The sequence below is a fragment of the Ceratotherium simum genome, chromosome 16 (genome assembly GCF_057802395.1).
Source record: "Ceratotherium simum simum isolate JZ-2026a chromosome 16, ASM5780239v1, whole genome shotgun sequence".
Lineage (NCBI taxonomy): Eukaryota > Metazoa > Chordata > Mammalia > Perissodactyla > Rhinocerotidae > Ceratotherium > Ceratotherium simum.
The window spans coordinates 17,439,246-17,456,805 of record NC_141915.1 but is presented as its reverse complement, the minus strand read 5'-3'; the positions used below and the strand labels follow the sequence as shown (position 1 = coordinate 17,456,805).

General features: G+C 35.9%; 1 protein-coding gene across 2 annotated transcripts in view; it reads left to right on the top strand.

The window, feature by feature from the left end:
- The first annotated feature begins 2,027 nt into the window (after positions 1-2,027).
- The window catches only part of GOSR1 (golgi SNAP receptor complex member 1), a 50,597-nt gene continuing 35,064 nt past the window's right edge, over positions 2,028-17,560 (top strand). The window contains exons 1-6 of one of the 2 annotated variants that reach the window (XM_004433340.3): positions 2,028-2,129; positions 4,452-4,566; positions 8,934-9,021; positions 9,392-9,499; positions 12,454-12,545; positions 15,506-15,580. In XM_004433340.3, the coding sequence (XP_004433397.1) occupies positions 2,099-2,129; positions 4,452-4,566; positions 8,934-9,021; positions 9,392-9,499; positions 12,454-12,545; positions 15,506-15,580 (509 nt within the window). In that variant the 5' untranslated portion in view covers positions 2,028-2,098. Of the gene's footprint in view, positions 2,130-4,451; positions 4,573-8,933; positions 9,022-9,391; positions 9,500-12,453; positions 12,546-15,505; positions 15,581-17,560 lie in introns of both variants that reach the window. The other variant, XM_014789725.2, reaches the window with a different exon arrangement.

Sequence of the window (17,560 nt, the reverse complement as noted above, 5' to 3'; positions counted from 1 at the left end):
ATGGGTAAATACAGTAGGCTTTCCTTCTCCTTTTGAATTCTGTAAATTATGTCTGACAGTTGAAGCAAAAATTATAACATCTGATGTGGTTCTCAATGAATGTAGAGGAAATACTAAAGGCAATTATAATGGGATTGAGCAAAGGGACTTTACAGGAGGTAAGGTTTCTACACTTCACTAGAACGGGTAAAACGTGGACACAAGCAGACTGTGATCATTTATGTATCTATAAAGCGTGGGTTTGGACAGCAGATGTTTTGTGTGCGAGGAAGATCGTCCCTGAGCTAACATCTATTGCCAGTCTTCCTCTTTTTCCTTGAGGAAGATTGTCCCTGAGCCAACACTCGTGCCAATCTTCCTCCATTTTGTATATGGGACACCACCACAGCATGCCTTGATGAGCGGTGCCTAGGTCCATGCCTGGGATCTGGGCTGCGAACCCAGAGCCACAGAAGCGGAGCATGCCGAACTTAACCACTACACCACCAGGACAGCCCCAGGACAGCAGTTTTAACGGGCTGAGGGGTCAAGATGAGAGCACGTGGAAGCAGTTAGCACATACTTTCTAGATTTGGTGACTGGAAAGGAAAGAAGGCTGGGACTATAACTTCTGTAGACGGAGGAAAAGGCAACCAGCGGAAAAGAAGAGCACATATACCAGAGATAGGGGGATAATGGAGCACAGGTAGAGGTAGGATCAAGGGGTTGGTCTCGGGAAGAAAGGAGCCTCTGGCTCTGACTTACAATGAACTATCAGAAACAGAAATTAAGAAAACAATCCCATTTATAATTGCATCAAAGATTAAAATACATAGGAATACATTTAACCAAGAAGGTGAAAGACCTTTACACTGAAAACTATAAAACATTGATGAAAGAAACTGAAGACGACACAAATAAATAAAAAGATATTCTGTGCTCATGGATCAGAAGACTTAATATTGTTAAAATGTCCATACTACCCAAAGCAAGGTACAGATTCAATGTAATCCCTATCAAAATTCCAATGGCATTTTCCACAGAAATAGAACAAACAATCCTAAAATTTGTATGGAACCACAAAAGATCCTGAATAGCCAAAGCCAACTTGAGAAGGAAGAACAAAGCTGGAGGCATCACTCTCCCTGATTTCAAACTACATTACAAAGCTATAATAAACAAAACAATAGGGTCTTGGCATAAAAACAGACGTATAGATTAACAGAGCAGAATAGAGAGCCCAGAAATAAACCCATGCATATATCGTCAATTAATCTATGACAAAGGAGTCAAGAATATACAACGCGGAAAGGACAGTCTCGTCAATAAATGGTGTTGGGAAAACTGGACAGCCACTTGCAAAACAATGAAACTAGACTACTATCTTACACCATACACAAAAATTAATTCAAAATGGATTAAAGACTTGAATGTAAAACTTGAAACCACAAAACTCCTGGAAGAAAACATAGGCAGTAAGCTCCTTGGCATCGGTCTTGGCGACGATTTTTTGGATCTGACTCCAAAAGCAAAGGCAACAAAAGCAAATATAAACAAGTGGAACTACATCAAACTAAAAATCTTCCGTACAGCAAAGGAAACCATCAACACAATGAAAAGGCAACCTATGGAATGGGAGAGAATATTTGCAAATCATATACCTGATAAGAGGTTAATATCCAAAACATATAAAGAACTCATACAATTCAATAGCAAAAAAAAACCCCAAAAGAGTCTGACTCTGAGAAGGGAAATATACATTTGAGAGAAGGTGAGGGTAACAGGGAGTTGGGTCTGAGGATAATTTTCTTCTCAGCCAAGCAGGCCCTTGCTGGGAGCAGATAAGCCGAGCTGAGGGCGATGATGCAGGTTTGGGGCGCCGAGACCGGATATGAACACGAGGATGACAGACGTTCAGGAAGTGTCAGGCGCTAAAGCTCAAGTTGTCAGCCTCGCTCCTCAAAAGCTGTACAATGATGAACTGCCCGCCAGGTGGCGGTGTCTGCGGAAGCTCACGTATCCCATCGGCCCTGGCGCCAGGGCGGAAGAAGGTTCAGAGGTGATTCTCTGGCTCGCTGCGCCTCGGCTCTCCTAGCCAGACTGACGTTGGACAACAAAGATGGCGGCAGGAACCAGCAATTACTGGGAAGGTGAGGGGGAAGCCTCCGGGTGGATCCAGCCGAGGGGCAGAGGGGCTGAGTGCGGATGGGGCTTGGGGCAGGCAGCGGAGGAAAGAGCCTGGTCTCCGGAGCGGCCGGGCTGAGGGGCGGGGCTCGTCTAGTGGGAGCCCGGGGCCTGGGGGCGGCGGAGACTGGACGGTCCGGGCCAGGGGCTGACCTGGCAGGCAGCGGGACCTGGGGCAGGGTTGGCCAGAGAGGGCTGAGCGGGGACGGAGGGCAGAGGAGCCTGAGTCGGCGGAGGAGGACTGGCTTGAGGGGGTAGCGGAACTTGGACGAAGGGGCTTGGGCTACGAGCTCGGAGAGGAAACGAGTGTTGAGAGAGAAGATCCGAGCCCAGGAGACTGGGGGAGTCAGCGCGTTAGAGTTGAGGTCGCTGTTGGACAGTTGGGTAGGAAAAGCGGAAGGAGGAACTGGTCAGTCCGGTCCACAGAGGGAAATTGTGTAAGTGGAATGTCTCTTACTGGGTCCCCTTGGCAGCTTCAGGCTGGGACTTCGAGGACTGGGTGTCGAGTCGGCTTTTGAAGGCGGAGGAAATAACTTTGCCTTCTGCTCTGGAGATGGGTTTTGTTAAAAAGAGAAAGTTGGGAGAACCACTGTGAATTGTCATTATTGCATTTGCTATATACCTCTTCTACCAAAAAACCGTCTTGTGATTTGACAAGTACGTTTGTTTAATTCCTGAAAATATGGTCCGATAAAGTGGACTCACCTAAAACTCATTCCTGGACCGTGATGATGAACAAAAATCAGAGGAGGCTCACCTTTTTCTTTCAGTTGTCTCTTTGCTTTACTGCAGCATAGAAACTATTCTCAGAATCTCTTACCCCTTTTAACCTATTTCCTATTGCTACCCACTGAAACCTCTGGAAACCCACCACAAATAACAGTATTGTTACTATCAGATACTTGGTCTAAGAAACTTGATTCTAAGTTCATCCATACTTACCTGTTATACTTTTCAAAGTGCTTTTACTTGATGTTTTCTGTTAGAAAATCAGTTACTAATTACAGAAGAGCATGCTTATAGTTTAAAACACGTATTAAAATGCCAATTTGAAATGTGTGTACTAGCTAGAAAATATTTTTAAATTATGTAGAAGTGGCTGTTGGTATCTTTAATACAAGTCAGTAGACTATGGTTTTTTGACGCACCGTGCTATAATAATTATAGAGCTTATTATTGACAACCTACTCTGTGCTAGGGGCTTTAAACACATGATTACTAATGCATAGAAAAATCTTGAAGGTAGGGGTTTAAAAGACAAAAAGCTGAGGTGCATAGATTAAGTAGATTGTCAATAAATCACAGAGCCAGTTCTTAGAATCTCAGATTTTTAGGCTGAGCTGAGATTCTAACTGAGATTTGGTCTCTGGGCAAATGTTCTCCACTGTATTACTCTGCTTTTTACTTCTGGCTGATAAGTATATTGAAATAATGTTTTGTATTCCTTATTCCGGAAAGATGAGATCCTTACATTATTCCTTCCTACGTTTCAGCCCTTTTATTTGGACCTTGCTTCACCATGAATGAGAGTACTCACATCTAGATGTGGGTTTCTGAACTTTGGCTTCTCTCACTCAACCACTTAGATGCCAAACTACTATACCAGTTTCTTTGCTTGTTTGTTTTAAAACTTATGTTCTTATTTCTGTCATACTTAGGTCTAACCCTGTTAGTGGCTCATTGTTTATTGTTAGTTTCAGCCTCTCCAACTTTCTTTCAGTAAACTTAAGGAATTTTTTTAATCTTTGTCTATGATTATTTTTTCTTTATGCTCAATCACTAAGTCATTCTACTATTAAGAATTTCATAAGCCTAATAAAGCTTTGGGACATAAAGAGATAGGAAAATCTCTGTCAAAAACAGTCGTGGTTTCTTGTCATAAAGATAGCTGGTAAACTAATATAATGCTGGTCATAAACCATATTCAGTTCCTTTGTGATTTGTATTCTCTTCTGTTTTCCTCTAAATTATGAAATTTTAGTTACTGCTATAGAAATAATTTCGTGGATGTTAGGACATTTGTTGTCTAGCTGTTTTTGAGATAAAGCTGAAATTTTGTGTCTCCCACTGTCCCTCCCCTTCTTGTCCCATCTGAAGTTTAAATAAGTGACAGTTTGCTTTCCTGGGTAAATATTTGGTTTTGTCCTTATAACACTTTTCTTTATGGGAGGATCTAGATCAATATGTGATCATTTGCATTGTTTGTTTTCTTCTGGTTAGTTTTATGATTTTCGTGTCTACTGATGGACTTGTTATGTCTAATTATTTGCTTTCATAATTTTTTAAAGATCTGAGGAAACAGGCTCGACAGCTGGAAAATGAACTTGACCTGAAACTAGTTTCCTTCAGTAAACTATGTACCAGTTATAGTCACAGCAGTGCCCGAGATGGAAGACGCGACAGGTATAGGTAGTACCAGATTCTGTCTCTTATGTCTTAGAGTAAATAATGTTTTTTTGTGTGAGTGAGGAACATCAGCCCTGAGCTAACATCCATGCCAATCCTCCTCTTTTTTACTGAGGAAGACTGGCCCTGAGCTAACATCAGTGTCCATCTTCCTCCACTTTATGTGGGACGCCGCCACAGCATGGCCTGACAAGCAGTGCATCGGTGCGCACCCGGAATCCAAACCCGGGCCGCCAGCAGCGGAGCGCGAGCACTTAACCACTAAGCCACGGAGTGGGCCCCTAAATAATGTTTTTAAAGCATTAAAAACTAAACCGAAATATATAATTCTGTACCTTGGTCATTTTGGTGAATTTTTGGTGTTTTATTTTGTTATTGATTGTTTTATTTTTTATTAATTTATATAAATTCTTCTTAATTCTTGAGACTAGCATTTATTTGGGATCCTTTGGCAAAGACTGTGACAGTGTTAGGAGGAAAATGCCAATGCTTAAGAATGAGTTTGTGTCAGAGATAAGAGTTTCTAGTTCAGCGTTTGTAAGGAAATGTGGTTGATTTGCCCACATTGTATTTCTTATAGCTTCTGATTGCTAAATGGAGCTGAGGAGCTACCTAAATGCAAAATATACGTACTGCTTTTCTGGTGTTTTAGAATGGATCTAATGCAGTATGTGTCCTCACTATTAATCATCTGAGCTGCTTTTAATTTTGCTTCTTTTTTGAGCATCTGGTATACAACTGTATTGAACATATGGAAAATAAGTTCTTGTCTTTGAATCTTATGCTCACATTGAATCTTATGCTCACATCCACTTGCTTCAAAGAATTTTAGGAAATATTTAAGATGCTTGGAAAGTGTCTTAGATGTAATGGACTCCCACATGCCTATCTCCCATTTTAAGAAATAATCGTTAACAATTCAGTTGAAACCCTGGATGGCATTTCATTTGCTCCCTCCCCATAATCTCCATATATTTTTACTACATATGTTTGTGTTCCTGAACAATTCATGGGATCCTACTATAGTTATTTTGCAGTTTTCTTTTTTGTTTAACGTTATCTTTGAGATTCAGCTGTAGATATATTTAACTGTGGTATATTCATTTTCAACATATAGTATTACATTGTATGATTTTATCACAATTTATTCTATAGTTGCATGTTGTTTCTAATTTTTGCTAATTAATAATAATTTTAATAGCTGACACAGAGTGTTCATTATGTGTCAGGTCCTGTTTTAAGTGCTTTATATAAAGGCTACTGGGAACATTTTTACCTATAAAATATTTGTATATACGTAGCAGTAGAATTGCCGGTAGCAGAGTTGTTAGTTGTTATCCTCTCTTTATTTTACATACTTTTTTGAGGATTGGTGGTAGGCAGGATATTTTTTCAGCTAATAATAATAAGAACAACAAAAACTGATCTTGGGTTTGAACCTAGGTTTTTCTATCTCCAGAGCCCTCAACACTAGCCAAAGTGTTGCTTCTTTTTAGTAAGGGCACATTATTAAAGAATTAAAATTAAAGATAGCAGGGCCAACATATTGACTCGAGGACCTAAAAGAAAGCTATTGGCATATCACATAGCTTTGATTGCAGTGCATTTTGCGAGGCTTGCCTTTACTTAGCAAGTAAAGAGAATAAGGAATGTTCTTTTCTATGAGTAAACTTATTTTATCATTGGAAAGCATTTTTCCTGAAGTCTCCCACTTGGCTATGCCAGTGAGTATACAATTTTAAAACTCCTAATTGTTAAGGGATACAGGGGCCAGCCCAGTGGTGCAGCAGTTAAGTTCGCACGTTCCACTTGGGTGACCGGGGTTCGCTGGTTCGGATCCTGGGCACAGACCTACTACTGCTCATCAAGCCATGCTGAGGCGGTGTCCCGCATGAAAGAGCTGGAAGGACTTACAACTAGGATATGCAACTATGTACTGGGGGCTTTGGGGAGAAAGAAGAAGGAAAGAGGAAGATTGGCAACAGACATTAGCTCAGGGCCAATCTTCCTCAAAAAAAAAAAAATGGGGAAGGCAATCAAATAGAACGTTGTAAGCCAAAAGAATAAAAGGGTGGGGCCGGCCCGGTGGCATAGTGGTTAAGTTCGTCTGCTCCACTTCAGCGGCCCGGGGTTCACAGGTTTGCATCCCGGGCGTGGACCGATGTGCCACTTATCAAGCCATGCTGTGGCAGGCTTCCCACTTATAAAGTGTAGGAAGATGGGCATGGATGTTAGCCCAGGGCTGATCTTCCTTAGCAAAAAGAGGAGGATTGGCAACAGATGTTAGCTCAGGGCTAATCTTCCTCACCAAGAGAGAAAAGAGAGAGAGAGACAATTACATGATGATTTTCTATGTTGTCTGTGCTTCGTGCACTTAATACTTTTGTGACTCCTTTAAGGGAAGAACTGTCTTGAAAACATTCCCTAAGAAATTCTACAACAAATTGGGACTGACTTTGTAGAATTATTTGAGCCTAACTGTCTCTTTCAACAAGAAACGTAAAGCCATGAAGATCCAGATCCAGTGTGCATTCTAAAGTGTTTTATTTGTTGCCAAGGTTGAAAGCATGTCATGATGAATAAACGCAATGATGATGAGAATTTTTCTACCAGGAATAATTTTTTTTTACTTAATGTATTTTGAGAACTTCATATGGTCTATAAGTCATCACACACCTATAAAATGAATTAAATTTAATTGAATCTTACTATTGTGGAGAATGAGTTTTGGGCCATATTCCTGGACTCATATACTCTCCTGAGAATGGTGAATGTAGAGATTGCCTCCTCGTTCATTCAACAAGTATTTAATGAGCATCTGCCATGTGCCAGGCGCTATTCTAGGTGCTTGGCGTATATCTAGGTGTTTGGCCCATTGTTCTTTTTTGTATATCTGGGAGGGGAGGATCTTAGGGTAGGGAGGTATTAGTAATATATAGAGCATTTTTGCCTGGGCACATTCTAAGAGAAAACCCAGAACCTTGGGTTGGCTCTGACACATAATAAAGAACTAGCTATTTTGATATATATTTTAAGGCAAATACACTGAAATATTTCAAGAAGAAATAAAAATTTGGACCTAGCTAAACATCTTAAAATAAAAATCCTCTTTATTAGCTACTTTTTGGCTATTTCACTACTTGTTACTATTGCTGTGGAAGTGTGTATGAGAAGAGAAATAGTAGTAGCTAAGATACTATTTTGATGTTAAACTGATGATTTAATTTTTTAATTTGCTACACCCAAACACTGTCACCGGGCAGGACAAAGGCTTCAATAAGATTGGAAACATAGTCATTGGCTGGGCATTTGTCTGTATTGGTATAACTAAGATCTGTATTGAGTTGCTCATATATATACCACTTGGAAACCTAATGAAAGTTAGTGGTCGACTTGAGGAGTCAAAAGAAACTTTCAGGACGTGCAGTCTTAGAATTTGAATCTGTCCAATATAAATTTCACTTGTAAAAAGTTAGATTTGTGACTCACTATTACTTTAAAAGACATTTCAACACATTTTTATGAAACAAAACTGAAACAGTTGCGCAATATGTAATGAAATGAAATGAAATGTAGAGAGTTGGTACTAGAATTTCTCTGCTGGACATGGCTGTCTATATTAGACCTAAAGCCAGTTCCTGCTTATTTAATAACTAGTAGATAATTTAAATCTCAATTTTATTTCTTCTTGGTAAGAGTCAAGGAAAGAAGAGAGAACTTAATTTAAGGTCTAAGGAACCATTATTGCTTTAGGGTAAAAATTTAAAAGATTATTCCTCACAAATCCCATAACAAAATTCATAGTACATTTTATGGCTCTTCTTATATGCCATACTACATAGTTCTGTGGTTTTTTTTCACGTGATTTGTTCTTTCAGATTCAGCATTCAGTTGGGCACTGCCATAGCTTAAGTTACTTTCATCTGGGACAGTAAACAAGCATTTGGAATTTCTTTACATTATTAAGATTGGATGTATTAAAGCTTGGGAAAATCTTACATTCAATTATATTTTATACTGAATTTAATATTTAGGGTATGTGATCTTTATAGGAAAACTCCTATAAAATTATAGCTTCTTAAGAAACAGAGAGATCTCAGGGGTTCCACTTGACCTGTTTAAGAATAATTACCCTCCACTTTGGCGGCCCAGGTTCATAGGTTCATTGGACCTACTCTGCTCATCAGCCATGCTGTGGAAGCCTCCCACATACAAAATAGAGGAAGATTGGCACAGATGTCAGCTCAGGGCAAATCTTCCTCACCAAAAAAAAAAAACCCAACACTAATTACCTTATTATTTTAAGTATTTTTTAAAGGATTAGGTTTAAGTAATGGATTCTCTTTATTTGAACTTCTCTTTAGCTCTGACACAACACCTCTTTTAAATGGATCAAGCCAAGACAGAATGTTTGAAACAATGGCAATTGAGATTGAACAGCTTTTGGCAAGGGTAAGCACTTAACAGCCATCGGCTAAATGGCTATTTTGCTAATAACTGTGTGTTTGTTAGTTATGATACTAGATTATATTACTGCAGACGTGTTTATTGAAGTCACCCTTTCATTCAAGATATGTGCCTCCCCAGGCCACTTGAATTTTGATGACAGCCATTCCCAGATCCTATGAATATTATTTTAGCCTGTATGAATTATTTGGGGGAAATACTGACATTATGTGCTGTCTTCTTGTTGTTTTTTGTTTGTTTGTTTGTTTTTTGCTGTTATCCAAAAGGACATACAGGCAAATAACTTACTTTTATCTCTTTATAGTGCTTTCTAAAATATTTTTATTGATTTTCAGTATTGCTTCTTTTTTTTTAGCTTACAGGAGTAAATGATAAAATGGCAGAATATACCAACAGCGCGGGTGTCCCCTCCTTGAATGCAGCACTGATGCATACATTACAGCGACATAGAGACATATTACAGGTAATATTTTGGGCTTAAGATTTTTGTTATTATAGGAAGTTCTTTTTTTTTAATCCCTGTAGAATGTGTGCACATGTATTTAAGAGAACGAAGGGAAAAGTCTTCTGAGAGGGTAAATGCCATGCTATAGAAGTTTGTCTTATTTTACTTTTTTTTCCCTTGGTATTATAAAACTCTGAAAATGTCTAATAGCTCTTGCTTTTGCCTAGTAAAATTGAATAATATTCATCAGTAGATAAATATACTTCTACTGTGAGAGACCTTGCTAGCTAACTGTAACAGTGAAATAGCCAGTGGTCATTATACAGTGGTTTAGAGTACACTTTCATCAGGCTTTGAAGATAACATGGAAGAGGTGTAATTTACTTTATTTAATATATTGTTTGAGAAAATATTAAAAGTGTACCAATAAAATGAAATAAACTCTTAAACATTTTCTTATGGGTGTGTTAAAAATATAGTAGTACAAATAGAAAGGCAGATATTTTTAATATTGAAAAAATTCAGCAACTGTTTCTAATTTTAAAAACTCTTGTTAAAAATTAGAATAGAAGGATGCTTTACCTAATGTAAAAATGTGTATATCACATTAAAAGCTAGCACTAAAAGCATTCCCATTGAAGGAATAGGATATCCACAGTCACCATAGATGTTTAACATTGTTTTGGAAGTTCTTGGTGGTGCAATTAGACAGTGAAAAGAAACAGGATATAAATATTGGAAAGGAAGAGATGAAATTTGTATTATGTAGCAGTGATAAGATTATATATCTAATATGACAAGAAAACTAACCCCCCAAAATTAGAAACAAATTCAGTAAGATGGTGGATTACAAAATTGATATATAAAGGCAAGTAGTTTTCCTACATATGAACAATAATCTGTTAGGAAATACAATGGAAGAAACTGTAAAATCCTTATGTATAAATTTAATAAGAATGTATAGGACTTGTATGTATAAAACTCTACTGAGGAACATAAAAGAAGATTTACTCTGCTTTTGGATGGGAAGATTCCTCTCTAAATCAGCCTGTAAATTGATTGCTATCCCAATGGAAATAGCAGCGTTTTTTGTTTCTTTGTTTCATTGTTTTTTAATTGGAAAAATGACACCAAAGTTCAAGAATAAACAAGAAAAAAAATGTGAAAATGAAGATAAGTAGTAAAAGATGCCTAGTTCTACCAGATATTAAAACCTGTGAAGAATCTAGAATAATTAAGACAGTTTGATCTAGAGAAAAAATAGACCAATAGAACAGAGTTCATATATAGACCCAAATATGTGTAGAAATTTAGTTTCTGATAAAGGAGGTATGTTAAATCAGTGGGAAAAAGAGGGATTATAAAATAAATAGAGCTGTAACAATGGCTAATTATTTGGGGAGAAAATGAAAACCTCAATTTCTATCTCATTCCTCCCATCCAGAATAAATTCCAAATGGATCAAAGATTTACAAGTAGAAAAAGAAACCATAAAAGTTCAAAATAAAGCATGGGTGAACTTATACAATTTGGGTATTAAAGGACTGTATGCAAGACCTAATACCAGAAACTATAACAAATGACTAGTTTGTTTAGTATACAAATAATAGAAATTAAAAAAAGACAAACTAATAAGAAAATGGGCAAAGGATGTGAACTTGCTGTTTACAGCAAATGAGTGGCCAAAACCATAGAAAGATCTTTGGCCACATTCCCAAATAAAAATAGACAAATCAAAATGCGACGTGATTTTTCACCTGTCGGATTAGCAAATATTGAAACATTTGTAACCCATTATTGGCAAGAGTATAGAAAAATGGGCACTCATCCATTTGCTGGGGACATAAATTGGTGCAGTCTTTATAGAAGGCAGTTTAAGCGCTATCAAAATTTAAATATAAGATTCTTTGATCCAGTTCTTCTGCTGGGCATTTACTCTTTAAATACACTTAAAAAAGAGAGGTTCTATAAAATATATATAAAAGAATGTTTGTTGCAGCATTTTTTAACAGAAAAAAAATGAAAGCAACTAAAATATTTATCAGCAGGGAATTTATTAAATTATAATAGAGCCATAACGTAGAATTTTATATAGCTCTTATAAAGAATACAGATTTCCGTTTGCTAATATGGAAAGATTTCTTGGTATTTTATGAACTACAAAAAACGAGATGTATAGCAGAATACAATATGATTTCTTTAGCATAAATGAAAGAAATAATAGACAAGCTTGTATATGCAAAAACATCTCCTGAAAGAAAATAAAAGAAAGTGATGATAATGTTATGAACTATGGAGCCAGGATGGTTTTACTTTTATTCCCTTTGGTGCTCTTTTAGTACTCGCCCTATGTTCATGTGTTATTTTTGTTTTAAAAGGGTCAGTATGGGCTCGCTGAAAGATAGGATTATGCTTTTCATCTTCTTGATATATACATCTCTTAATTTAAAAAAGTAATGAATATTTCTTAATATCTTAAAAGTATGGTAATAGAAAAAGAAAGCAAAATATTTAAAGATTATTTTGTTTACAGTTCTCTTGGTTTTGTTCTTTGATTAGTTTAGGCATTAACTTTCTTTGGGAATTCCAAAAGGATGAAATCTGAAAATAAACCCCATTGAGTACACTAAGGAGTAGAAAGAGCCCCTCAAGTTTTCTCTTAGGCTATTTGAAGTCATTTTATCTTAGAGTTATTTTTTTCTTTACAATTCTGCCCCATAAGACAAGGTGCTAGAACATATGAAGAATAGTGATTTAGTGGCACCATTACCCTAGCACCAAATTGTTTTCATTTGAAAGAAGTTGGGCGTTCTTCAGGAAAATGATTATAATGTTATTTTAACCTCTTGACAATTTTATTTCTTAAATAGCAGTTTTTTTGACTGAAATTTCTAGAAGGATGACAATACATAACTGGCTCAGTAAGATGAAAATATATAATTATGTTGAGACCGGATGTTGATTTATTGCAGGATTATACACATGAATTCCATAAAACCAAAGCAAACTTTATGGCAATACGGGAAAGGGAGAATCTCTTGGGATCAGTACGAAAGGATATTGAGTAAGTTACCTTTTATATTATCTTGTGGGATGTTTATTCATATTTAGATTGAGAATATATCCATGGGGCCGGCTCCGTGGCTTAGCGGTTAAGTGCGCGCACTCTGATGCTGGCGGCCTGGGTTCGGATCCCGGGAGCGCCCCGAGGCACCACTTCTCCGTCCAACGTGAGGCCGAGTCCCACGTACAGCAACTAAAAGGATGTGAACCTACGACATACAACTGTCTGCTGGGGCTTTGGGGGGAAAAAAACTGAATAAATAAAATCTTTAAAAAAAAAAAAAAAAAAAAAAAAAAAAAAAGAGAATATATCCATGATTAACAGCTACTTGAGTAGGAGAACCATGTTTCAAGATTTCTCATTCCCATTTCACTGTTTTTTAAACATTGCTACTACAATATGGTCCTAATCTACTTTGCTGGTTTTATCTCCAGCTTCCCTTGTTTTGTCATTGACTCCTGCCAACCTTGACTTTCTTGTCTTCGTTCAAATTCCAGTTTAGGTGATATCTTCATGGGTTTTTCTCTGATCTACCACCCACCTTAAAAATTGTAACATTACCAGTAACTGAAGCTCCCCGTGTTTCCCTTCCTGATTACCACCTATCCCCCTACCTTCTCCCTTGCCCCAATAATTATATATTCAGGTAGCTATCAACGTAGCCTTTACTTCCCTGGAATCAGAAATATCTGTTTTTTCCAGATTTTATACAAACTTATAGCCTTATGTCAAATTATTGAAGGACTCCCAACATTTTCATGCTGATCTCAATCCATAATTTTAAAGATTTGTTCTTTTCTTCCATCCCTGTACCACACCTTCAGTAATATAGTCTAGCATTTCATACACGTTTTTGAGATTTTTTCCACAACTGAACGTGAATGACAATGTTAAATCCATTGGGCATCTGATTAAAACTGCGGACTTTCCCACTTTTAGACCATCTATTGATGGCTATCATTGTCTCATGTGATAAGTTTATGATATTTATGTTTCATAAGTATGATACTTATGTCTCATAAATGGTTATTTACATTACCATTCATAAACTGATATATATCCTGTGTACCCTGAGAAACATTTTCTTAGAGATCCTTTATTTTGTTATAACAGTAAGACAGCTCTGCAGCAAAAATAATTTAATATTCGTCGCATTCAAAATTTTTGTTTGAAACTCTAACCCAGGGTTATCCAGCCACCAAAGTTATATTTCTACCTCCAGAAATTATCTTGGAAAATAAATTTTTATTGTTTATCTCTGTTTTATTTTTGTTTTTTATGTTTAGTCATATGTACTTTGTGTAACGTGGAGTAAAAAACTAAATATTTTTGCCATAATTAGGAATTTTGTAATATCTTTAGTTCTCAGGAACATGTAATAGATGTACAGTCTATTTACATATATATTTTAAGGAATGCATTGAGAACCAGTAGGGGACAGCCTTTAATGTATAGGCATTTAGCTCCCTCACAGTTTGTGGGAAACACTGGAATACAGCCCACTGTAATAACTTGCTTTCTGAAAGATGATCATAAAGGAAAACTTGTTCATCCATTCATTAAATTATTTTCTGATTACCAACCATGAGTAGGGCACTGTGTCAGTCATAGTAGAAGGTAGAAATGAAAAGACCAACTTGGCTCTCTAGGCGTTTATAATCTAGGTGCTAAAGAGGAGTAGGGCACATACTCAAATTTATATAATACGAGGCAGAATATGGTTAGTGAGATGAGATATAGTAGTAATAACTGACGTTTTAAAGTTTTTTGCAATTACACACCACTTTTCCACATATTATCTCTTTGACTTCATATAATCTTTTGGTATAGACAGAAATTATTAGTCCTATTTTATAAAACTAGATACTAAGAGACTTGTGTAAGGTTAAATGGCTAATAAACGATGGAGTACAGATTTAAATCCAAATCATCAGTCTTCCAAGTCCAGTGTGTGCTTGGTTATGTCATGCTGCTTTTCCTGATGTTTTCTTTCCCGCTGTGCTGTGAACATTAGCACTGCCTCTCAGCCAGTATCTAGTTCAGTTTTAGCAGCATGACCCTCTTTTGTCTTACTGCAGTATATGTGCAGTTCCTTGAATTTTTTATTTTGTTCTTGATAAAGTAAAGAACAGAAACATGAAAGTGTTGATAGTAGTGATACAAAGCATTTTCTTTTAAACTTTAATGCACTTACGACCAAAATAGAAGTTCTTAAGTACGCCAGAATTGTCAGATCTTTAGCTTCATTTTAGTGCTCCTGAGGCTTCTGTTGATGGACTGCATGTACTGTTGTGAAGGAAAACATTCTCTTTCAGTAGCTTCACCACCCCATGTGCTGTGTAGTAATCAGTCCAAAGTTTTACTTCCACTTGAAGAAAATAAAGATATAGGAGATAATAGACAAAGAAAGGAAAAGTAAGGTTTTTGTTTATTTGTTTAAGAATGTTGGATTATTTTGCTGAAAAATAATAAACTCTTGGCCTAAATGAGAGAGGCATTCGTATTTATCTATTTATAATAGATGTCATTTTTAGAAGGAGATGAAAAGGATTATACCTTTTAATTGTTCATTGAAAACTGTGGAGAGGTTTTGGGGTCGGCTCCGTACCATAGTGGTTAAAGGTTCGGTGCACTCCACTTTGGCAGCCTGGGTTTGCATGTTCAGATCCCAGGCGTGGACCTAGGCCACTCGTCAGCCGTGCTGTGGTGGTGTCCCACATAAAAAATAGAGGAAGATTGGCATGAATATTAGCTCAGGGCTGATCTTCCTCAAGCAAAAAAAAGAGGAAGATTGGCAACAGATGTTAGCTCAAGGTGACTCTTCCTCAGCAAAAACAAAACAAAACAAAACAATGGCAAGGCTCAGTTTATCTGCTTTGGGTATTTCTAGAGTCAGTCACTTAATCTTTTTTTGTAATATCTGCCAAAAATGTTCATAAATTTTCTCCATTTTGTTCTAGGTCATATAAAAGTGGGTCTGGAGTAAACAACAGAAGAACTGAACTATTTTTGAAAGAACATGACCATCTTCGAAAGTAGGTATTATTGAATGTATGCACACTGTGTAGTTTTCTATACCTATTAATTCATTTACTTATGTAACAAACATATTATGGTTTTTATTATAGTGAGTGCTTTATCATTGCTAATTCATTTTATTCTTCTAATGACCCTATTCGGTAGAAATGGAATTGCAACTGTTCTGACCATAATGAACAAAGATACTACCCTGTCAAATATCCAAAATCTGCATTCACACTTAATTGTTACCTGTAATATGTCCTTTATTGCCTTAATGTTTCTTTTCTTTAGCAAGTCTATTGCTCTCATACTTTTGTCCACTACTGTAAGTTATTAGTAATAATAATAGTAATAATACTGATACTGACTTATGTTTGAATGGCCTGATACCAACTAATATATGTCAAGAAACTTTATAAAGGATAATTGGCCATACCTCAAATCCAAAGAAAATCTATTTCCCAAGATTTCAGAAGAAAATGCCTAAAAACTTGGATGAACTATATATATATATTTTAAAGCAAGTCACCATGCTCGATCCCTGCTTCATCTATTTTTTCTCTGAATGTACGGTTTCTTTAATTATTTTCTCTGTATTTTGTTGTAGAACTTAAGGCTCAAAAAATTACTTATCTCTGTGAGCTCAGCCTCTAAGCATTTGAGCAGCTAATATCCATGATAGTTAAATGTTATGAATTATGCTGATATTTGCTGTTGAATGTCATAAATTAGTCATATCCGTATGAGCTTAATGTACTGTTCATTTTTCTTTAAAGATCACCACTTTAAATATAAGCTGTTGAAATTAGAACATGGAAAGATCAAGACCTTTTTAGAAGTCTGGATGCTTCTAGTGTTGGAAATAGTTTTTAAGTGTTCTTTCTTAATCTGTTGAATATTATTGATTGACACAAGGGGGCAGTCTTTCCTAGAGTATGTTTAGTTTATAGTTATTCATAGCTTTGGTAGTTCCTTTTGTATTTGATAAAGACCACCATAAAAAGAATTTTGCATTACATCCAAAACTATATTAAAATATTCTTGGGGTACAGAGTAATTTAGGGGGTAAGATAACTCAAGGAGCACAAAATAAAGATTAGATTGCATCAGTGTTTTTATATTTATTACTTCAAAAAGAAATTAAACAGAAATGCAGTAGTTTAATTACTTTAGGAATGATTTTGATGCTGAAAAGAGTATACCAGAGTAATTACATAAGTTAATATCTTTTATTATTTCAGAATACATTGTTATAAACTTTATATGAAAATTTCCAGTTTTGCGTTTCTTTTAATAATTCAAAGAAAACTCTTCAGGAGTTTAATATTGTCCATTTACAGAAAAAAATACAACAATTTAGAGACACACAGCTTAAGTAATTTGTTTAGGGTTATAAAAATGAAGAGATGATTGGAAATCAAAAGATGTTTTTCCATTTTTGTTTCTCAGACAAATATATACTTTATATATATAGTATATGATATGTGTATATCATAGTATATGATATATATATAGTGTATAATATACTTTCTGTATATTCCTGTCAACATTCTTGTGAAGAAGTTTGTATGTACTCATTCTATACCGAGAGAAACTGGGGCAGGATGAAGTTTAAAGTAAAATGGAATATGAGCTTCTGATGAATTAGGGGAATTGTTGAGACTAAAAACAAGGGCTTAGTCCTTGCTCTCAATATTAGAATACAAAGCTTCCAAATACATTTTTGAAAAATAAATCTTTTGTATAAATTACAAATACTTGTTAGGTAATAAGATAATATAAAATTATGGACAAATATGCAAATATGTGTACAAAATAATATGAAAAACTTTCTCTGTTTTTTTCAGTATTGTTTCCATATTTCATTTGCAAAGTGCTTTGAGGAAGAATTGGCAAGATTTTTTTAGAATAACTTTTTTTAATAGAAAAACTATAAATATTCTTTATAGTACTTATTTTAGAAAGTATTAATAATTCAACAACACAAAAAAGAC